Below are 23908 nucleotides of genomic sequence, written 5' to 3'. Positions count from 1 at the left end.
AAAATTGTTTCTCATGTCAAGTTGCATTTTCCTAATACTAATCAAGTTGATTGAACGTCTTTTGAAATGTTTCTGAGCCACTCTACTGCCTTGGTTAATTGGGATTTCATATCTTTTGTCCATTTTTAATTTTTGGTTGACTTTTAGGAGTTCTTCATATATTCTAACTATAAATTATTTGTTTAACATATATGTCGGAGATTAACTTTCTCCTATTCTGTTTTCTATCTTTTAATTGTGGTCATACAGATGTTAAAATTTTTGATATAGTCAAACTTATCACCGTTTTCCTTTATTGGATTATTGGGTTTGATTTTCTTTTTTTGGGGGGGGGGTTGATTTTCTTAAAGAAGGCTTTTCCTAATCTAGATATCATTTTCTTTTTGTTTTAATTTTTTTTTTACATTTATTTATTTTTTGAGAGACATAGAAAGACAGAGCACAAGTTGGGGAGGGGCAGAGAGAGAAGGAGACACAGAATCCGAAGCAGGCTCCAGGCTCTGAGCTGTCAGCACAGAGCCTGACGCGGGGCTCGAACTCAACAAACCATGAGATCATGACCTGAGCCGAAGTCAGATGCCCAACGAACTGAGCCACCCAGGCACCCCTAGATATCATTTTCAATGGACACATAATATTCCATTATATGGATGTACCATGATTTATGAAATTCTCTCTCACTATTGGAAATTTAGTGATGGGCTGGTCCATCCTTTCACTAATATAAACAATGCTGTGAAAAACAACTGAGTATTCTCCTTGATATTTCTTTTTAAACATTTTTTTAAGTTTATTTATTTATTTTGAGAGAGAGTTTGAGCAGGGAAGGGGCAGAGAGAGAGGAAGAGAGAGAAAATCCCAAGCAGGCTCTGTGTTGCCAGCAAAGATCCCAATGAGGGGCTTGAACTCATGAACCATGAGATTATGACCTGAGCCAAAACCAAGAGTCCAACTGCTTAACCAACTGAGCCACCCAGGTGCCCCTCAACTTGATATTTTTAACATATTTTCAGGCCTAGCAAACAGCGCAACAAATAATTTCTAGAGGGGGAGGGGAGAAAGGCAGGAAGCCTTTTCCACCCTACATTCAAGGTTTGTTTAAAAATGCAGCCCATCGGGTATCTGAGTGGCTCAGTAGGTTGAGCTTCTGACTTCAGCTCAGGTCATGATCTCACAGCTTCTGAGTTCAAGCCCCCATCTGGCTCTGGATCCTCTGTCTCCCTCTCTCTCTGCCCCTCCCCAGCTCATATGCATGCTCTCTCTCAATAAATAAACATTAAAAAAAAAAATTACAATGCAGCCCAATGTCAACCAAATTATTGGGGAATTAGCTCTAATTCTACTTCTTCTTTGGCCCATCTAATCAAGAGTTGACTCAGCCTCCCCCTAAGACTGCCCTTCCACAGGGCAACACTACGTCAGACACACCTTTAATCACATACCTGAGTCTACCTTCCTATTCTGACTTCGGTTTTCGGGTGCCACTTTGCTTGGCGAGTCTTCAAGGTTTAATTCCTGGAAGATGGTGAATGGCTCTGAGAAGATGAGGCAGGGGGAAGAGAAGCCTCATACCCAGGAGGTTGGATTGCCACAGATTTGCCAGACCCAGCTCTAATTCCAGCAGGTGAAACTTCATATCCTGGAGGTGGGGCTTGATTTCCAGCCCCTGGATTTTCACTTCCAGTCGGTAAGGTTTCGTTTCCAGCTGGGAGGGCTCCGTATCCCACAGGCAGGGCTCTGTATGCTCCTGGTGGGGCTCCAGATCCCACAGGTGGGGGTCCGTATCCTGCTGGTGGGGGTCCGTATCCCCATGGCAGGTGTCCATATTCCACCTGTGGGGGTCCATATCCAGCCTGTGGGGGTCCATATCCTGCCTGTGGGGGTCCATATCCTGCCTGTGGGGGTCCATATCCTGCCTGTGGGGATCCATAGACAACAAATGGGTATGCTGAGAAGGAAAAAAAATCAGTTACTCATTTTTTAGAGTGGACAAGGAATAGGTAAGAAGGAGAAAGACAAAAAAACTATGCTGAAGCAAACTGACACAGGATGAGAACTCAGGCAGAGTAATGCTAAAGCCAGATCCGTCACCAGGTGAAGGCTTTATCATTTCCTGTTGTGGAGGGATTCAAATTAACATGAAAATATCCCTACAGTTATATCTCTACATTACTTATACTTGTGCTCAGATACATATTTTACTTAATAAATTTTATTTGATTATGAAGAAAGTAATACATGCTCAATGAGGAATATGTATTTGGAAAATAGAGAAAAGATGAAATTTAAAAATTACCTATAATTTCACTATCAAAGACAAAAACTTAGTATTTTGGTATATTTCTTTGTAGGGTCTGTTAATATTTTTTATACAATCACAATCATAACAACCATACAACTTTTTATCTGGCTCTTTTTACTTGGCATTATAAAAAAGTCTTTACATTATTAACACTTCATAAATTAAAAGCTGAACAACATTTTATCACATGGATAGGTGCTACGTAATTCCCCTGTTCTAGAAGAGTGCGTCGTTTCCAACTTTCTGATTCATATTACAATAATCATGGGTTGTATTTATTTCCTTGGCTACAGTCCCAAAGTGGTTTAATGAGTCAATGAATGGACAACTGTCGAGTTATTTTGCTGTAATCCATTTTTATGTTTGAGCTAATTAGAAAAAACTTTAAAAGAACTGTCTTAAAGATGCTCAAAGACTAAAGGAGAATGTGAAGAAAGTCAAGAAAATGATGTATGCACCAAACAGAAATATCAGTAGAAGTGGAAAACTTAACAAGAAACCAAAGCAAAATTCTGGAGCTGAATAGTATGATAGCTGAAAAGAATTCACTAGAGGGGTTCAAATTCAGATTTGAGTAGGCAGATGAATGAATCTGTTAACGTGAAAATAGAACAACAGAAACAGCAGAGATTGAGAAACAGCCAGAAAAAATATTGACGAAGAGTGAACAGAGCTGAAGGACCTGTGGGACGCCATCAAGCAGACCAACATACACGCTGTGGAAGTCCCAGAAGGAGGAGAGAGAGAAAGGGAGAGAGTAAGTATCTAAAGAAATGATGACTGTGCACTTCCCAAACTGGATGAAAAACATGAATATAAACATCCAGGAAGCTCAATGAGCTTCAAGTCAGATGAACTCATACAGATCCAACCGAGATGCATTCTAATTAAACTTCCAAAAACCAAAGATAAAGAGAGAATCGTGAAATCAGCAAGAGAAAAGTGAATCACCCACATACAAAGGATCCTCAATAAGACAATTAGCAGGTTGCTCATCAGAAACTTTGGAGGCCAGAAATAAACTGTCAAACAAGAGTCCTCTATTTGCCCAAACTCCTTCAAGAGTAAGGGAGAATGAAGATGTTCCCAGATAAACAAAAGCTGAAGGAGTTCATTACCACCAGACTGGCCCTGCAAGAAGTGCCTCAGGGAGTCCTGCAGGGTGACCTGAAAGCACACCAGACAGAAATTTGAAGCCATATGAAGAAATGAAGATCTCAGTAAAGGTAAATCACTGGACAATTATAAAAGCTAATATTACTGTTAACAATCGCTTATAATTCCATTTTTTGTTTTCTACATAATGCAAGAGACTAATGCATTTAAAAGAATTATTAGATTATGTTTTTAGGCATACAACATAAAAACACGTCATTCTGTGACATCAGTTAGTATACAAAACAAAAAGCCAACAGACATGCATGTCATGCTTCAAGGAGAACCCAAGGAAGGGCCGCGTTTGGGGGCCCATCGGCAGCCTGTTAGGAAACCCTTTGTGGCCCACCAGCAGGCTGTGGACCACATTTGAGAATCACTGTGGACAGGCACAACTGTTAGAGGGTACAGAGCATAAAGCCGGAGTCCTCAGTGAGGTTGAAGGGCATGGCATAAGCCTGATGGCTATACGTGTGTGAAGCTGGAAGGGGGAAGTGGGCAAGAGCACACATTTTCTGCTCAGGCTATATGCAGGAAGGGACTGCTCCCACTAATGGAAGTTGCCCAGCTGTACTCTGTATGTGTACGTTACAGTTAAAAGTAAGCCTGAAACTGAAGCCCAGTCACTTGCTGACATGCCACTGGGTTTCAGTCTAGAAACAAAGTCATGGACTTCACCATTTTCCAATTTCCTAAACCTCTGCTGTTTCTCCTACAGCAGAGTTGGAAGCAAACTAGCAGTGAAAGGATCTTTGAGCCCCTGGCATACTTTTCCACCTCCCAACAAGAAGTTCCCTGCCATACCTTACCTGGACAAGGCATCTGTTGCGTGCACATCATGTTCCCCTGCCCAGTAACTACAAGCAGTCCTGGAGGGCTGAACCAGTAACTTGCACTTCCAAGTGGAACTCCTCTGGCAGCTGAGAAGACAAGTTTGGCAAAATAGAGACTCTAATTTGTTCAATGCAGATGTACAGCAGCTACCAACCAATTAATAGGGTATTAACCATCATCTTACACAAGTGTCCAACAATGCTCCTAGGATATAAGATAAAACACATACACCTCCCTTGTCCTGAACTGTATGCTTTTTGAGGGCAGAGACTGTGTCTTATTTGCCTGTGCTTCTTCAGGGCCTAGGATAGCACCTACCATAATAAATATTCAGAAAAAATTTCCAACTGAGGCTTCGATCAAGTTGGCAAGATACATCTATTAAAAACCAATGTGATGGCAACGTGATACAGAAGAAAGCACTTCTGTTTGTCTCCCTCTGCATCTCTCTCATAAAGATCCTTGCGATGGCATCTGGGGCCCACCTGGATAATCCAGGGTAATAGCCTCAAGCCCCTTAAATGAATTACATCTACAAAGATTCTTTTTACAAACAAGGGAACATTCACAGATTCTGAGGACTAGGCAAGGATATATCTTTGGGAGCTATTATCAGTCTACTACACTAATTTCTGGCATCTAGCATCTGACCACAAGTAATAACACTGCTTCCAGGCCTGGCCCATGCAAGCTTTCCAGGTGAAACATTTGTTCTATTTCCCTCTCTGCTGGCTAGCCAGAGAGGCTGTGGAAGCCATGTGTTAAAAATGGCATAGACCCTATCACCCTGAGTCCCTGAAGGGTTATGTAGAACACAGCCCCCTTTTATCCCTGCTGATTGACCTTTATATAAGCAGTAATATCTATTGTCTTAAGCTATTGATAATTTGGGGTTTATCTGTTTCAATAACTAGCATTATCTTAACTAATTCACTCTAAATCTAAACTTATCTAAATCTAAAGTTATCTAAATCTAAACTTATCCTCCTTTTCAATATCCTATTAGTATCCTTCCCAGAAATATTATTTTACTAACTTATATGTTTGCGTATTTCTTTTTTTTTTAATGTTTATTTATTTTTGAGAGAGAGAGACAGGATGCGAGGGGGTGGGGAAGAAAAAGGGGCAGAAAAAGATGGAGACACAGAATCCGAAGCAGGTTCCAGGCTCTGGGCTGTCAGCACAACTAACAAGCCATGAGATCGTGACCTCAGCCGAAGTCCGATGCTTAACCAGCTGAGCCACCCAGGCACCCCGTTTGTGTATTTCTTATATGACTCTCACTAAACTGTAAATTTAACAAAGGCGGGGGACTATGTTCTTGTTCACTATTGTGTTCTCAATCATCTCAATCATACCATAGTGCTTGGTATACAATAAGGGTCAAAGAGTCAAACCATAAAGTATGATGGGTAGTTAATTCCAAAGGCCTCATGGAAGCCCATCTCACAATCCCTGACTCTTGCTGGGAAAGCAGGGGTAGGTTCCCACACCTAAGCCATGATATAATCAGACCCAGAGTAGGTTCAGACATTTGGTCAAGTTCACCTAAGTTGCCTAAACCCTTTCCAAGAGGCTATGTAACTGCTAGGACTCTGTACCTAGCTTTGCAAGCCAAGAAGCATAACTTTTTTTTTTTAATTTTTTTTTAACGTTTATTTATTTTTGAGACAGAGAGAGACAGAGCATGAACAGGGGAGGGGCAGAGAGAGAGGGAGACACAGAATCCGAAACAGGCTCCAGGCTCTGAGCCGTCAGCACAGAGCCCGATGCGGGGCTCGAACCCACGGATCACGAGATCATGACCTGAGCTGAAGTCGGACGCCTAACCGACCAAGCCACCCAGGCGCCCCTAGAAGCATATTTTAATAAGAGCACTAAGAAGTTTCCCTCAAGTTGCCTGATCCTTAGCCCATAATCCTAAAAATAAGCTCTCTCTACTGTGAGGCGAAAAATAAGGGCAAATTCAGGACCCAGTATGCAATTATTCTGAGTTTTCCAGACATCTGTAGCAAAGAAGAACTGGACTTCCAAGTATCCCCTGCCTCTGGGTTCCACATGGCCATACTCTGTGAGCCAGGACACCTTGTTATCCAACGTCAGGCTTTAGATGCTGTCTGCCTTCTGGACAGTGAAGAGCTGTTGGCTGGGTTCAGTATGTGAACGCCTTGGTCTTCATATCTTGCACTGTATCATTAAAGGTAATATTAAACATTTTCTTACTCCTCAATTTCCTGTATATGACTTCTCCACCACCTGTCTTTAGCATTTCTGTCTTGCTAAGACCACCACAAAGTCAAATTTCCACATGCAATGCACACTTTTCAGTCTTCATTTTATCAAACATCTCTGCAGCAGCTGACAGATGACCACTCAGGAATGCTTGAAATTTCTCTTTCTTGACTTCTGGGATAATAAACTCGATTCTCCTCCTACCTCAGTCAGCCCCACGCTACCCATCCCTTCGATGTTGAGGACCTTGGAATACCATCCTTTAGTCACTGAATAAGCCTTTCACTCACATGGCTCCAGAGATGACCTGTGTGCTGAGGATCTCCAAATGAGTCTCTAGATACAGTTCATCTTTGTGGTTCTGAGCTGCCGGTCCGCTGGCCTCTAGCATTCCAGTGTACCTCACTTCAATATGATCCAGCGGTTAAGGGTATAGGATCAAAAGAGCACAGCATCACTTACATACTATACTTATACAGTATTTCTGCCAAAATGCAGGACCTGCATCTAAGCATGAAGAAACAGATAAACCCAAATCGACAAAACAATAAGCCTGTATTCTTTTAAAAATGTTAATGTTGGGGCGCCTGGGTAGCTCAGCAGGTTAAGGGTCTAACTGTGGCTCAGGTCGTGATCTCATGGTTCATGAGTCTGAGCCCTGCGTCAGGCTCTGCGCTGACAGTGTGACAGTGCAGAGCCTGCTTAGGATTCTCTCTCTCCCTCTCTCTGCCCCTCCCCTACTCACTCTCACTGTCTGTCTCTCACAATAAATAAATAAGCTTTTTAAATAAATAAAACTGTCAATGCCAAGAAAGACAAAGAAAGGCTGAGTCCAGACTAAAAGAGACTAAAGAAATAGGACAATTAAATTCAGTGTGTGATCTGGGATTAGATCCTGGATTGGAAAAATAAACAGTGCGCCATAAGAATTAGGAAGAGTGATGGGTTAATCATTTGAATTTGAATATAAACCAAATATTAAATAATAGCATTGTCTCAGTGTTAAATTTTCTGAATTTGATAAGTAGACTTAGGGTAGATAAAAGAATACCCTTGCTCTTAGCAGATACACACTTGAATACTTAGGAATGAATGAAATGAATTTTGTAACTTACTCCCAAATAGTTCAGTAAAAACAAAAACAAACGAAGAGTAAGATAAAGCAAATGTGGGAAAATGTTAATGATGGGTGAATCTAGATGAAGGGTCCATGAGAGTCCATTATAAATTCTTGCAACTTTTCTAAATACGATTTTTTTTAATAGAAAGTTTAAAAAGAGAGTGAGAGTATGTTTAGGGTCCAGATTCTAGCTCTATCAGTTTCTACCTGTATAGCCTTGGGAAACTGTAGAACCATCACTGACTCAGTTTCCCCAGTTATCAACTGGGGACAATGATTGTACCTACAGCCTAAGTTTTTGTGAGGATTAAAAAAATTGACACATGTAAAGGGCTTGGAACGCTGCCCACTGTATGGTAAGCATTCAATAAATGTTAGTATTATATCTAAAATTGAACTCGTTTCCTCTCCAACTTAGATGGTCTCTTATATTCTTAACCGTGGTTTATAGTATCATGATCCAGTCAGTCTTCTGAGCTAGAAAATTCATTCCACCCTCTGGTGTGTCCCCGGCACTTTGCCCATGCCTCTGTTTTGGAATATTTGCATGTGTCTGTCTCTTCTAGATTGTGTTCATCTCAACTAGATTGGAGTTGGGGTGGAGGCAAGGGAGAAAGAGAAAGCATTCCAGATAGAGCAAATTCCAGGGCACCTGGCTGGCTCAGTCAGTAGAGCACGTGACTCTCGATCTTAGGATCATGAGTTCGAGCCCCATATTGGGTGTAGAGTTTACTTAAAAAATAAAATTAAACAAATTAATAAGTAAAGTTATCCAGGTAGAGCAAATAGCATGAAGGCTCAGAGATGAGAGAACAGGGCACAAAGAAGTCCAGCTGGACTGGAGTACAAAAGCTGAGAGAGTAGGGGCATGAAATGAGACTAGATTGAATAAAAATATATCACAAAAAGATTATTTGTATTCAAAGTCTGAAAGAGTTCTCTGGTACATCTGTTAGATCAGTGCTGTAGGGCTGGATAGTACCTCTTCCCTCTTCTCATGGAAGACGGGGATTAAACCTAACAGAAGCAAAGGCAAAGCCAGAGAGGAAAAAAGACAAAAGGCGTGACAAAGGAAGAAGAACTCAGGCAACTGGGGATTCCTGATCTGAAAATGAGAGTACTCAATGATGTATGAGACCAACATTTAAAAGGACAAAAGAGGGGCGCCTGGGTGGCTCAGTCGGTTAAGCGTCCGACTCTTGGTTTCAGCTCAGGTCGTGATCTCACAGCTTTGTTGGTTCGAGCCCCACATTGAGCTCTGCACAGACAGAGTGGAGCCTACTTGGGATTTTCCCTCTTTCCCTCTCTCTCTGCCCCTCCCCTTCTCACGCTGTCTCTATCTCTCTCAAAATAAATTAATAAGCTTTAAAAAATACATTAAAAAAACATTTAAAAATGGACAAAAGATTATCAGGTATAATTAGTGGTTCAAGTGTCTGAGTATAAACTTCTGCTAGCCTGCAAACTCCTTTAAGACAACGAGGGACTGAATAATCTTGTTCCCAGCATGTAATATGGTACTTGTGCCATAGTAGGAAGGCTCAGAAAATGCCTGCTGCATACGTGTGCAACTACCAACTGCCTGACGTAGAGACCAAAGTCGTGGCTGGGTAGCCGTCCTACTTCAATTCCACAGGCCTCAAAACCCCAAAGTGTTTAGTGTCTTCATTAGCGTTGCTCACCAGCAGAGGCAGCTTTCACCATCAGCTGGGCAAATTCGATGGCACCTCCTTTTCTGAAGGCTAATTTAAAAGTAGCCTGTCCTTCCCAGCCACCTGGGGGAAGAAATGGCACACTAAGATGCTGGCACCACTGGTCAGAGAAGGACAGCCCCAGACAGAGAGAGAAGCACTACCCAACAGAGCAGTGCAGCTTTCTTTGAATTCCAGCATGAACCAAGTCTGAATCTTAAACCTTCTGGAAGCTTTTGAGGGAAAAAAATACACTTCTGAGGGGGAACACTCACCATCCGGAGCTGCCTGAATAGTCCCTTTAATGTAGTTGGCAGCAAAGACCGGTTGTTCAACGGTGCAGTTACTCATCAGATCAAATGGCATCATGAAAGAAAACATGGGATCACTGACTAAGTGCGAAGTCACGAAGATCACCTAGGAGAGGAAAGAAACTTCGGAGAAGGCATGCAGCTTGTCCACGGACTGAGACATATTAGACCAATTCTAAGGTCGAGGCTGTTTGACATTCCGGCCTGACTGAGAAACATCACCCGTGTTCTTCCATATTCTCCAACATGGAAAATCATAAAATGCCAACTTTGAAAGTCAATGTTAACTCTCTCTCCATTTGAAGGAAAACAAATGTAGTGGTAATAGGTCAAGGTAGAAGTAGAATTACCCGGTATGAAGTGAGAAACAGTGTCCCCCTCTTTGTACCACTGAAGAGACTGGATCTCTCTGGTTGCTGTGGGAAGGAGAGGTCCACATCCTGAGACTGCATCAAGACACTGCAGAAAAGAAAGGGCAGACACCACACGATTTCGAAGTTATATGAAACGACGCACATAAAGTTCTTAGCACAATTCCAAGCCCAGAGTAAGCACTCAATGTTAGCTGCTGCCGCTACTATCACTATTGTATTGAAATAGAAAGGAATTTAGATCTTATTCTCTGACTTTTCACACTTACTCCTCTCCCTCTTTACCACTGGATTCTTTTTTTCTTATCAAGCCTACCTTCTTCTTAATGTTTATTAAGAATAACAAATAGGGGCGCCTGGGTGGCTCAGTCGGTTAAGCATCCGACTTCAGCTCATGTCAGTATCTCACCGCTTGTGAGTTCGAGCCCCGCGTCAGGCTCTGTGCTGACAGCTCAGAGCCTGGAGCCTGCTTCTGGTTCTGTGTCTCCCTCTCTCTGCCCCTCCCTTGCTTGCGCTCTGTCTCTCTCTCTCTCTCTCAAAAATAAATAAACGTTAAAAATTTTTTAAGGAATAATAATAAAAAATGTATTAAAAATAATAAATAATAATAATAATTCTTATTCTTCATATGCAAGAAGTATAAAGCACTGTGCTAATGGAAATGTTTCTTTGACTCTCATAGAAATGGCAAGACACACAGAGTACTCCAGATTCCTCTGACATGTTATTCCCTCTGCCTTTTGTGTTCTCCCCTCACTCTTAACCTGAGAAACTTGGACTCATCCTATTCCCACTCATAGAATCCTATTGGGTTTCTTTTCTTTCTTAGTAATTATTATAATATATACGCATGTTTATGTGTTCAATGTCTTAACTAATGATCCTGCCTTTGCACTGTGGCCCTAGCAAACAGTGGGCGCTATTAAATATTTATCGAAAGAATGAATGAGTGAAAACATGAATAAACATAATAATGCAAGCAGTAATATCACATACATCACGTTAATGGCACAAAAATGTCATAGCAATTTAGTGGAAGGAGGGATTAGCTTTGGTTGAAATGACTAAGAATGACTTTATAGAAAGGTTGAAGTTGATTCTTTCTAAGTTTATTTGTTTATTTTGAGACAGAGAGAGAGAGAGAGAGAGTGCGCATGCATGCGCAAGTTGGGGAGGGACAGAAAGAGAGAGGGAGAGAGAATCCCAAGCAGGCTCCACTCTCAGCACAGAGCCCAACAGCCCCACATTAACCAATAGAACACATTAAATTAACCATGAGATCATGACCTGAGCAGAAATCAAGAGTCAGATGCTTAACCAACTGACCCACTGAGGCAGCCCTGATTCTTAAGAGAAGAGTAGTGTTTCAGTAGGCAGAGGTGAGGGTAGGGGATGATCCAGATGGGGAGCAAACAGCATGAACGGAGGTGCAAGAGCAGCATTAATGGAGGTACGTGGTGGAAAGCAAATTGCACACTTGGGAGCAGCCCACCTGTGTGGATTCATCAAAGCAGCATGGAGGTGAAGGTGGGAAGAATAGTGAGATATAGCTCGAAAGCTATGCTGGAACCAGAGCCTGGAGATATCACTTAATAGGCAAGGAGAATCAATCAAGGAGGTGGTGGTTTATTAGAGGTTAAGAAATTGGGGCACCTGACTAGTTTAGTCAGTAGAGAAGGCAGCTCTTGATCTCAGGGTAATGAGTTTGAGCCCCACACTGGGTGTGGAGATTACTTTAAAAAAAAAAAAAAAAGAGGGGCACCTGGGTGACTCAGTCAGTTGAGTGCCCAACTTCAGATCAGGTCATGATCTCACGGTTTGTGGTTTCAAGCCCTGCATTGGACTCTGTGCTGACAGCTCAGAGCCTGGAGCCTGCTTGGGATTCTGTGTCTTCCTCTCTCTGCCCCTTTCCCACTCACGCTCTGTATCTCTCTCTCTCAAAAATAAATAAACATTAAAAATTAAAAAAAAAAACAATCCCTAAAATAGTCCTGATGTAAGGTAATAATAATTGGAACTAGGGTGGTGGTATGCTGATAAAAAGGGCTTTTTAAGACAATGAAAATATGATGTCAGCAAAAATAGGGAACTCCAAAAGTCAGTCCAGAAGTTTGGAATCTAATCAAAACCTTATAACAACTAAGAGAATGTTTAGTCAAGAAAAAAATAGCTGAGTCTGATAACAGAGCTTTGTGACACTTACCCCAGTACCATCTTCCAATCCCCAGCTTGGCAATAGCCTTAAAAACAACCCACATTCCTGGTGTAATTACTGAACACCAAAGGGAGCAGAATAGACCTTATTCTCAAAGAACTCTTGTTTTACAACTTGTCTGGTGGCTTCCTGAAGGGCAGGCTCCAATGGTGTATGCCTAATTCAGAACTCTCCCAGGACTGAGGTGACTACTCAAGGTCCATTTGTCAAAAACATTTCAAGGTAAATGTATTAGTTGCTGCTGTCTGGGGCAAAGGATGACATTTAGTGCAAATAAACTGAAAAGTTAGGGAGGAAAGAAAGGCTAGAGAATGAGATACTTTGGGGAATAAAGGTTTTGAATAGCTCTGACGTATTCATGGGAAACTAGAAAGTCACATGCATGCCTTCCGAGGCCTGGGTTCATGCTCAGATGAGAACTGAGAAGGTCCGAAACTTTTACCTCTGGATGACAATGAGGCTCTGTTCAAGTAGGAAGTGAAAGCTAAGACAGAGCTGTAAACTGCCTGGCTGAGTGATAAAGACATGCTCCAAACACACAGGCAGAGCCCATCTACAGGGCTGGAATTTTTTATTTATTTATTTTTTGGTTCCAGATATATAAGAAAGTTGTCAAATCACTAGTTGGCCACTAAGTTAATATAAAAGAGACTTCAGTGGCTGCATGTGACAAAGACTATAAGCTTTACAAATTTTATAATTTAGAAAAGTCACTAAACATACAAAAAATAAGTACAGCAAGCAGCAACAATGTACCCTGAGGAAGAGAGAAAATCTGATTTCCAGAATTGCCATATTATAATCTTCAAAATGTCTAGTTTACAAAAATTTTTTAACATTTTATTTTTTGAGAGATAGAGAGCATGAGCAGGGGAGGGGCAGAGAGAGAGGGAGACACAAAATCAGAAGCAGGCTCCAGGCTCTGAGCTGTCAGCACGGAGCCTGATGTGGGACTCGAACCCATGAACATGAGATTGTGACCTGAGCCAAAGTTGGACACTTAACTGACTAAGCCACCCAGGCACCCCAAAATGTCTAGTTTTCCACAACAACAACAACATCACGAGGCATGCAACAAGAAAGTATGGCCCATATGTTCTTCTGTAAACAGAAAATGAAATTAATAGAAAACTGCCCTTGAGGAAGCCCACACATTGGATTAACTACACAAAGACTTTATTCTTTTTTTTTTTTTTTAAAGGAAACCTACCCCCAGTGTGGGACTCAAACTCATGACTCCAAGATCAAGAGTTGCATGCTCTACCTACTGAGCCAGCCAGGGGCTCCATTAGACAAAGATTTTAAATAAACTATTTTAAACATGTTTAAAGAGTTAAAAGAAACCATGTCTAAATAACCAAAGGAAATAATGAGAGCAATGTCTCAAAAAGCAGAATATCAATAAAGAGATAGAAATTAGAAAACGGAACCAAATAGAAATTCTGAAGTTGGAAACTACAGTAAGTAAAACAAAAAATTCAGTAGTGGTGGGTTTAATGGCAGATTTCAGCAGGCAGAAGAAAGGATCAGTGAATCTGAAGATAGGTCCATTGAGAGTAACAGTCACTACCTAAGTAACAGAAAGAAAAAAGAATGAAGCAAAATGAACAGAGTCTTAACAGACCTGTGGGACAAAATCAAGCATACAACCATATGCATAATGAGACTGCAAAAAGGAGAGGAGAGAATAAAAGGGGGCATAAAGAAAATGTGAACAAATAATGGCCATAATCTCCCCCAGTTTAATGAGAGACACGAATCTACACATCCAGGCTCTACAAACTCCAAGTAGGATTAACTCAAAGAGATCCACACCAAGACACATAATCAAACTGCTGAAAGCCAAGTACAGAGACTCTTGAAAGCAGCAAGAGAAAATCATCATCATGCACAAGGAATCCTTAATAAGACAAATAGCTGACTTCTCATCAAAAACTATGGAGGCAGGAGTAGTAGGATGACACATGCAAAGTGCTTAAAGGAAAAAAATTTGTCAACCAAGAATTCTATATCTGGCAAAACCATCCTTCAAAAATTAAGGAGAAATTAAAACATCACCAAGTAAACATAAACCGAGAGTTCATCACTAGTAGGTCTGAACTATAAGAAATGCTAAAGGAAGTCCTTCAGCCTGAAATAATAAGACACTAGGCAGTAAATCAAACCCATACAAAGAAACAAAGAACATTGGTAAAGATAACTACATAGGTAAACATAAAAGTCTGTATTGATGTATTTTTGGCTTGGAACTCTTAATTTCTTCCTATATGAATTAAAAGGCAATTGCAATAAATCTATGGTGATGCATACACAATGTATAAAGATGTAATTTGGGACAATAACAGTATAAGAGGACAAGAGTTATATAGGAACAAAATTTGTTCATAGAATTAAAACAAAATTGTATTAATTTGACCTAGATTGTTATAAATTAAGATGTTAAATGTAATCTTCAGGGCAACCACAAAGAAAATAACTAAAATATATACAGTAAAAGAAATGAGGAGGGAATCAAGATAGTATGTTAGGAAATATCTATTAAACACAAAGGGAGGCATTAATGGAGGAATTGAGATATAGAAAATAAAGAGCAAAAGAGCAGAAGTTAAGTCCTTCCTTATCAATAATCACATTAAGTGTAAATGAATTAAACTCTCCAATTAAAAGTCAGAGATCGGCAAAATATATATTTTTGAAAACATGATGCCACTATATACTGTCTACAAAAGACTTACTTGAGATCCAAAGACACAAACAGGTTTAAAGTGAAGGGATGTAAAAAAGATATTCCATCAAACAGTAGCCAAAAGAGAGCTTCAGGGGTTATACTAATTTCAGAAAAAACAGACTTTAAAACAAAAATTACTACAAAACAATATTATATCATGATAAAAGGACCAATCATCAAAAACATATTACAAATATAAACATGAATGCATCTAATAAAAGTCAACTAGACCTAACATATAAGGACACTTCACCCACAAAGTACAATACACACTCTTCTCAAATACACATGGCACAGTCTATAAGACAGACCACATATTAGGCAACAAAACAAGTCCTACTAAATTTATGAAGATTGCAATAATACAGTATCTTTTCTGATCAAAATGGAATGAAATTAGAAATAATAACAGACAAATTACCAAAAATGTAAAAATTAAACAAAATGCTCTTAAATAACTAATGGGTCAACAAAGAAATCACAAGTGAAATTTGAAAACAGAATTGAATTACTAGAAATTAGAAATTTTGAGATGAATAAAAATGAAAATACATATACCAAACTTTTGAGATGTAACAAAAGTAGTGCTTAAGAGGAAAATTTATGCTTTTAACGCCTGCAAGTTTTAAAAAAGAGAGATCTCGGGGCGCCTGGGTGGCGCAGTCGGTTAAGCGTCCGACTTCAGCCAGGTCACAATCTCGCGGTCCGTGAGTTCGAGCCCCGCGTCAGGCTCTGGGCTGATGGCTCAGAGCCTGGAGCCTGTTTCCGATTCTGTGTCTCCCTCTCTCTCTGCCCCTCCCCCGTTCATGCTCTGTCTCTCTCTGTCCTAAAAAATAAATAAACGTTGAAAAAAAAATTTTTTTTAATAAAAAAAAAAAATTAAAAAAAAAAAAAGAGAGATCTCTGGGCACCTGAGTGGCTCAGTCGGTTAAGCATCTGACTTCGGCTCAGGTCATGATCTCAGGGTCCGTGAGTTTGAGCCCCATGTAGGGCTCTGTGCTGTGCTGCCATCACAGAGCCTGAATCCTGCTTCAGATTCTATGTATCCCTCTCTCTCTACCCCTCCCCTGCTCGTGCTCTGTGTCTCTCTGTCTCTCAAGAAATGGATAAATGTTAAAGAGAGAAAGAGAGACATCTCAGGGCACCCGGGTGACTCAGTTGGTTAAGCACCTGATTCTTGATCTCAGCTCAGATCTTGATTTTAGGGTCATGAGTTCAAGCCCCAAACTGGGCTCTGCACTGGACATGAAGCTTACTTTAAAAAGAGAGAGAGAGAGAGAGAGAGAGAGAGAGAGAGAGAGATCTCAAATCAATAATCTAATTTTCCACACAAGGGAACCAGAAAAAACAAGAGCAAACTAAACCCAAAGCTAGCAGAAGGAAATAAATAATAAAGATTACAGAGAGAGAGGGAGAGAGAGAATCCCAAGCAAGCTCTGCACTGTCAGAACAGAGCCTGATGCAGGGCTTGAGTTCATGAACTGTGAGATCATGATCTGAGCCAAAACCAAGAGTCAGATGCTCAACCAACTGAGCCACCCAGGGGCCCACCCCTAGAATTTTTAATATTTTTTAAAGTACTTTTTTTTTTTTTTGAGAGAGAGAGAGAGCAGGAGTGGAGAAGGGCAGAGGGGGAAAGAGGGAGAGAGAGAGAGAGAGAGAGAGAGAGAGAGAGAGAGAGAGAGAGAGAATCTTAAGCAGGCTCCGTACTCAACATGGCGTCCAACAAGGGGCTCAATCATACAACCCTGGGATCATGACCTAACCCAAAATCAAGAGTCAGATTCTCAACTGACTGAGCCACCCAGGTTCCCCTTAAAATACATTTTAATCTTTTAAAAAAAGTCTATGTCCTCTGATGCCACAATTGCACTTTAAGGAACATATCCCCGAGAAACATTTTGACAGGTAGGCAGAGATTAGTTTTCAAAAATGTTCATGAAGCAATGTTTATGGCAATGACAAATTACTACACCCTGAACATCCCGAATAGAGGCTTGAGCAAAGATTCATGCATATTGGAATACCAGTCATTGAAAATAATGATGTAGATATTGATACTGGAGAGTATTCCCAATATATTGGTAAATGAGGAAAACAAATTACAAAGCAGTCTTGAGTGTGGGGGAGTTGCATATATTTCCATGGAGGAAAGTGCAGAAAGACACATACCAAAATGTAAAAAGCACTAGATGTTGGAGTCTGGGGCGATTTAAATTTTTTTCCAATTTTTCTACAATAAACACATATGGTACTATCTGTACAAGTTTTAGAATATTGGTTAAAAAAAGAAAACTCAACGTCTTCCCTATTTACCAGTAGAGTCCTATCTGTACAATTATGAATTCTCAGCTGGGATTTAAAAATCTCCACAGAACACAGCCAGTGTGATGAGTTTCTCAAATATGTATTATGAATAGGCAAGAGAAGTCAAAAAACAACCAATCTTCTCTTTCTCAACCTATTTCTTTTTTTTTTTTTTTCAACGTTTATTTATTTTTGGGACAGAGAAAGAGCATGAACGGGGGAGGGGCAGAGAGAGAGGGAGACACAGAATCGGAAACAGGCTCCAGGCTCCGAGCCATCAGCCCAGAGCCTGACGCGGGGCTCGAACTCACAGACCGCGAGACCGTGACCTGGCTGAAGTCGGACGCTTAACCGACTGCGCCACCCAGGCGCCCCATCAACCTATTTCTTTAAAGTAGTTTCTATCAACACCAAAAGAACCCCAAATAATCCACTTAAAAATGGGCAGGGGAACTGAGTAGACATTTCAACAAAGAAGACCTACAGATGGCCAACAGACCATGAAAAGATGCTCAACATCACTCATCATCAGGGAAATGCAAATCAAAACCGCAACAAGATATCACCTTACACCTGTCAGAATGGCTAAAATCAAAAAGACGAGAAATATTGGAGAGGATGTGGAGAAAAAAGAACCCCCGTGCACTGTCAGTGGGAATGTAAGTTGGTACGGCTACTGTGGAAAACAGTATGGAAATTCCTCAAAAAATTAAAACGAGAAAAAAATTAAAAAGAGAAATACCATGTGATCCAATGACTCCTCTACTGGGCATTTACTTAAAGAAAATGAAAACGCTGATTTGAAAAGATACATGCACCCCTATGTTTATTGCAGCATTATGTACAATAGTCAAGATATGGAAGCAACCTAAGTGTTCACTGACACTTAGATAAGGCAGATGTGGTATGTACACACACACACACACACACACACACACACACACACCAGAATATTATGCAGCCATAAAAAAGGATGGGCTCTTGCCATTTGCAACAACATGGATGGACCTCGATATTACACTAAGTGGAATAAATCAAACTGAGAAAGACAGATACCATATCATTTCACTCACACGTGGAATCTAAAAAGAGAAAAACAAATGAATAAACCAACAAAAAGCAGATTCAGACCTATAAATACAGAGAACAAATGATGGTTGTCAGTGGGACAGGGGTGGGTAAAATCGGGGAAGGGGAGTGGCAGATACAGCCTTCCAGTTATGGAATGAACAAGTCACAGGAATAAAAGGCACAGCATAGGGAACAGTCAGTGACGTTGTCATAATAGCACTGTGTGGTGACACTTCTGGTGAGCATAGCATAACTTACAGAGAGATCTATTCACTATGTTGTACACCTGAAACTAACGTGAATTGTGTGCCAACTACACTCAAATTTTAAAAGTAATAATAAAATAAAAATAGAGGAATACAGCATTTCTACACAGGAAGCGGGCGCCCCCACAGGGTGGGGCATCTCTGATGAAGAGAAAGCCCAGAAGCGGTCCTTTTCCTCCCTGCGGGACCGCTGGAGTTGAGCAGTTCAACCCCCAATCAAAGGTCTTCCACATGCAGGGACCACACGATTGTAAGCAAACTCCTTCTCTTTCTTTCAGTTTCCCCACCTGTGAAATAAGGGGATCCTCACTGCAGATAGAGCAGTTAGAAGTATAAAGCTCTTTTTTTTTTTATTTTTTTTTTTAACGTTTTATTTATTTTTGGGACAGAGAGAGACAGAGCATGAACGGGGGAGGGGCAGAGAGAGAGGGAGACCCAGAATCGGAAACAGGCTCCAGGCTCTGAGCCATCAGCCCAGAGCCTGACGCGGGGCTCGAACTCCCGGACCGCGAGATCGTGACCTGGCTGAAGTCGGACGCTCAACCGACTGCGCCACCCAGGCGCCCCTAGAAGTATAAAGCTCTTAACCAGTGGAGACGATTACGTGCTCAAGAGCACAGAACGGACCCCATAAAGATCATTCGAAGGACCATAGGATCAGCGTGCGTGTTGTAATTTTTTAGAAACAAGCTTCACGCCCCGCCTCCAACGCACGCAGGGAAACAGACAAACCCGTAGCCGAGGGAGAGGACGCCGACACCCCAGATCAGAAGTGGCCCCAAGGGCACAGAGCCGCCGGCACCCAGGCGGGTGTGCAGGGGACCAGCGGTCAGGGCGGTGGCCGGCGCTCTCCTACGACACAACTACGCATAGCGGCACAGCACAGGTCCTTCCGGAGCCGGGGAAGACGCACGGCCTCCGCCGCCCGTGGGAACCCGGCAAGAACACTTTCCCGGGGGAGGAAGCAGAGGAAGAAGATCCATCCGGACATCGGCTTTCGGGGCTGCTTGGTGGATCTTCCCGACAAAGGCTCAGTCTCGCCGCCACGCGCGAGCGAAGGAAAACGGGGACAAGTGGGGGCGGAGGCGGCAGCTGGGGAGGACCGCGCCGGAGTCTGGAGAGCCGGGCGGGAGGAACCGACGAGAGGGGCCGCGTGGAGCGGAGGCCTTAGGCGGGAAGGCGAGCGAGCGGCGGGCCCCGCAGGCCCCGCGCACGGCCACGGGCGCGGCCCGGCGAGCGTCCTTCTCCCTAGACGGCTCTTCTTTCCGTCCCGATCTTTATTTACAGGGAAGTAAGAGCCATCAGCTCCCCGTCGGGGCGAAAAGAAAGGGGGCTTCGGCGAGCGCCCCCCACCCCCCCCCCCCCCGATGGCGCGGGATCCTTCAGAGGGATCCACACCGCCGCCCCTTCCGGGTCCGCGCCCCCGGGAGTAGGGGCGGGGCGCACCCAAGGCCCCCCTGTCGCCGTCACCCCACGGAGGTTTGTGCTCCCAACGGCGCCCCGGAGGAACGGCGCGACACCCCACCACTGCCAGTGCCCTCCCGCCTTTCTTCTGGGGCGACGCGCGCCTCGCACGGCGCGCCCGCCCTTTACCTCAGCGAGGCCACGGGCTCCAGCCTCTGCCCACTCTGTGCGCCGGAAAGCCCGCGGGGTCTCGAGCGCGCCAGTGGAGGGGGCGGGGCTCAGCCAGCCGAGGCCGGAAAAGGCGGGAAAGGCCCTGATTGGCTAAGAGTTTCCAAGCCGCCAGTTCCACCCGTCGTCGGTCTATCCCCGGCTCTGACAGCACCCCTCCCCACCAGCTTCCCCTCGGGCACCTGTCGCTGGAAGGAATGAAAGCCCCGCGGCGGTTCTCGGTGTGGCTCTGATTCACCGCCATCTTGCCCCAGGCGCCCTTCTGTCGCCCCTCAGATGGAAAGGGGCGGGGCCTGTGCCAAGCCGGGGGGCGGGGCTTTAAAGGGGAGGTGCGCCAAACCAGGGGGCGGGGCTTTGAAGGGGAGGACGGAGATTATGGCGCAAAGACAAGGGGGAGGGGTTGAGTGGGCGAAGGGGCTGGTCACGTGAGGGGCGGTGGTCAGAGAACCAGGTGTGGTGCCGCCTGGGACTCCAGCTGGTGATGGGGGGAGGGGAATTGACCCCGCCCCAGAGTGCGGGGGTGTTGAGTGGTAGGTGAGTGGGTTCCTGGATCCACACCTACCCTCTTGGCCACAGCATGGTAGCTGGTTGCTGGGCCGCCCTCGGGAATGGATTGAATGGGTCAGGAATCAGAAGCAGGATTTTCCTGCGTGCCCCCCTGGCCTGGGTCAGAAGGCTAATGCATTTTGGAGAAAGGATCCAGAAAGATTTCTCGCTTCTCCTAAAGGCAAGCAGAACAACTTTTCCCCACCTGAGAAAGCCTGGAATCTGAGCTGGTTTCTTGTGAGGTTAGCATCCAGGAAAGGGTGAATGAACTGCGTCGGGGGGAGTCTGAGCCGGTTCCAAGATAGAGAGAACCTTTGGCATCCATCATACCAGCCCTGCCTTCTCCAAAGGGTGAGAGTGAGGATCCGGTGGGATACAGCATACTGGAATTGCTTTGAAGACTAAAATGTTGTACATCTTCTTGTTTCTTTTAGACTTCACAAAATAGCACCAAAGGGCTTCAAGCAAAGGGATGGTAACGTCTGGATTACCGTATTTCATCGAGTTTAAGATGCTGTCAATTATAAGATGAACCATTTTTAAATGTACCACGGAGGGGAAAAAAGTTGCCAAATAAAGACGTCATCAGCTATAAGCTGATTTTTTAAAAGTAATCTCTGGGGCGCCTGGGTGGTGCAGTCGGTTAAGCGTCCGACTTCAGCCAGGTCACGATCTCGCAGTCCGTGAGTTCGAGCCCCGCGTCAGGCTCTGGACTGATGGCTCAGAGCCTGGAGCCTGTTTCCGATTCTGTGTCTTCCTCTCTCTCTGCCCCTCCCCCGTTCATGCTCTGTCTCTCTCTGTCCCAAAAATAAATAAACGTTGAAAAATAAATAAATAAATAAAATAAAAGTAATCTCTACACCCAATACGGGGCTTGAACTCATGCCCTGGGGATCGAAAGTTGCATGCTGTACTGCCTGAGCCAGCCAGGTGCCCTAAGCTGGTTTTTATTTATTTATTTTTATTTATTTAAAAGTTTTTTTTAATGTTTATTTGTTTTTGAGAGAGAGAGAGAGAGAGAGACAGAGCTCGAGAGGGGAAGGGCCAGAGAGAGAGGGAGACACAGAATCTGAAGCAGGCTCCGAGCTGTCAGCACAGAGCCTGATGCGAGGCTCAAACTCACAAACCGTGAGATCATGACCTGAGCCCTGAGCTGAAGTCGGATGCTCAACTGACTGAGCCACCCAGGCACCCCTTAAAAGTTTTTTTTTAAGGTTTATTCATCTTTCAGAGACAGAAACAGAGTGTGAGTGGGGGAGGGGCAAAGAGAGAGAGGGAGACAGACTCTGAAGCAGGCTACAGGCTCTGTGCTGATACAGAGCCTGACGCCGGGCTCAAACTCGAGAACTACCAGATCACGACCGGAGGTGAAGTCAGCTGCTCAACTGACTGAGCCACCCAGGTGCACCCCCATGATTTTTTTTTTTAACGTTTATTTATTTTTGAGACAGAGAGAGACAAAGCATGAACGGGGGAGGGTCAGAGAGAGGGAGACACAGAATCGGAAACAGGCTCCAGGCTCTGAGCTGTCAGCACAGAGCCCGACGCGGGGTTCGAACTCACGGGCCGCGAGATCGTGACCTGAGCTGAAGTCGGCCGCCCAACCGACTGAGCCACCCAGACGCCCCCCCCCCCCATGATTTTCTTTTTAAACCTAAGACTGTTGGAACAAACAAAATAGGAATGGTGTGAAGCTATAGAAAGACCACTGAGATAGAGCCCCCGTCTTGCACTGGTAACTAAGTGTGCAACTTTGGGCATCAACCATGCTCTCTGGACTTCTGTTTCCATATCTGTATGAAAGAATGGGACTAAAAGAACTGTTTTCCCTTGGCTGTGATATTTTAAGTTTGCAAAACTACTCTGTCGCTCAAAGCTTCCCACCTCTCCATCTTGATGTGGCAATTGCCCTCTGGTTCTAGTCTTCATCATTTTACCTGAATGACTCCCCCCCCCCCACCCCACCGTTCTTCTATACCTTGCATTCACCCTACAGAATACCGAGGCTCCAAACACAACTGCATATGGTCATCACATTCAAATTCAGAAAAATAGCGTGTGGTGTTGTTTGCTGGCCGCAGAAGAGACCAGGAACCTCAAAGAGAGGAAGTTTGGTTTAAGTTTGGAAAACACAAGAGAGAAGCTAGTGCTTAAAATTTAAATTCTTTTAAAAAAATTTTTTTTGGGGCGCCTGGGTGGCGCAGTCGGTTAAGCGTCCGACTTCAGCCAGGTCACGATCTCGCGGTCTGTGAGTTCGAGCCCCGTGTCAGGCTCTGGGCTGATGGCTCGGAGCCTGGAGCCTGTTTCCGATTCTGTGTCTCCCTCTCTCTCTGCCCCTCCCCCGTTCATGCTCTGTCTCTCTCTGTCCCAAAAATAATAAAAAATGTTGAAAAAAATAAATTAAAAAAATTTTTTTTAATATTTTTTTTTTTTGAGAGAGAGACAGAGCGTGAGCGGGGGAGGGGCAGAGAGAGAGGGAAACACAGAATCCAGAGCAGGCTCCAGGCTCCGAGCTGTCAGCACAGAGCCCGACGCAGGGCTTGAACTCACAAACCATGAATCATGACCTGAGCTGAAGCTGGACGCTTAACCGACTGAGCCACCCGGGTGCCCCTTAAATTCTTACTCTTAAAGCATTCACTGTAGAGCAGGCAGGTCTCTAGGCAAGATGGGTCCACTCCTTCCATAGCGTTGGGTTTCTTGCCTTCTGGAGAAAGGAGGGAAAAGCTAGGAAATTCATTAAGTGAAAATAAACCCTGTTTACATTGAAGGAGACAGATTACACAGAGCACAGCATCCCTCAAGGTCTAGCATACTAGCTCCATCACCCATGTTGGGTACAAAACCCCAGGGAGGGGCGCCTGGGCGGCTCAGTTGGTTGAGCATCCAACTGTTGGTTTCGGCTCAGGTCATGATCTTGCAGTTTGTGGGATTGAGCCCCACATTGGGCTCCACGCGCATGATGCCGAGCCTGCTTGGGATTCTCTCTCTCTCCCCCTCTCTCAGCCCATCCCCGCTCTCTCTCAAAAGAAATAAACATTACACATACACATGGAATAATGACCGAAGTCCATCCTCAAGCCAAATGAAGAAAAATTGGACTCACAAAATGTTTTCCATCCATAAT

General features: G+C 43.6%; 1 protein-coding gene across 1 annotated transcript; it reads right to left on the bottom strand.

Moving 5' to 3' along the window:
* Nucleotides 1-1674: 1674 nt before the first annotated feature.
* Nucleotides 1675-20571, bottom strand: WBP2NL (WBP2 N-terminal like). The gene is made up of 6 exons (XM_045033180.1): nucleotides 20418-20571; nucleotides 9996-10104; nucleotides 9610-9751; nucleotides 9326-9418; nucleotides 4267-4377; nucleotides 1675-1916 (listed from the first exon to the last, which is right to left on the bottom strand). The coding sequence occupies exons 1-6, from the start codon at nucleotides 20477-20479 to the stop codon at nucleotides 1675-1677; spliced, it is 759 nt and encodes a 252-aa protein (XP_044889115.1). The 5' UTR covers nucleotides 20480-20571.
* Between the last annotated feature and the right edge of the window lie 3337 nt (nucleotides 20572-23908).

The sequence above is a fragment of the Felis catus genome, chromosome B4 (genome assembly GCF_018350175.1).
Source record: "Felis catus isolate Fca126 chromosome B4, F.catus_Fca126_mat1.0, whole genome shotgun sequence".
In the NCBI taxonomy this organism is placed as follows: Eukaryota; Metazoa; Chordata; class Mammalia; order Carnivora; family Felidae; genus Felis; species Felis catus.
Note: the sequence above shows the minus strand (reverse complement) of the source record. Positions and strands in the feature narration are given on the sequence as shown.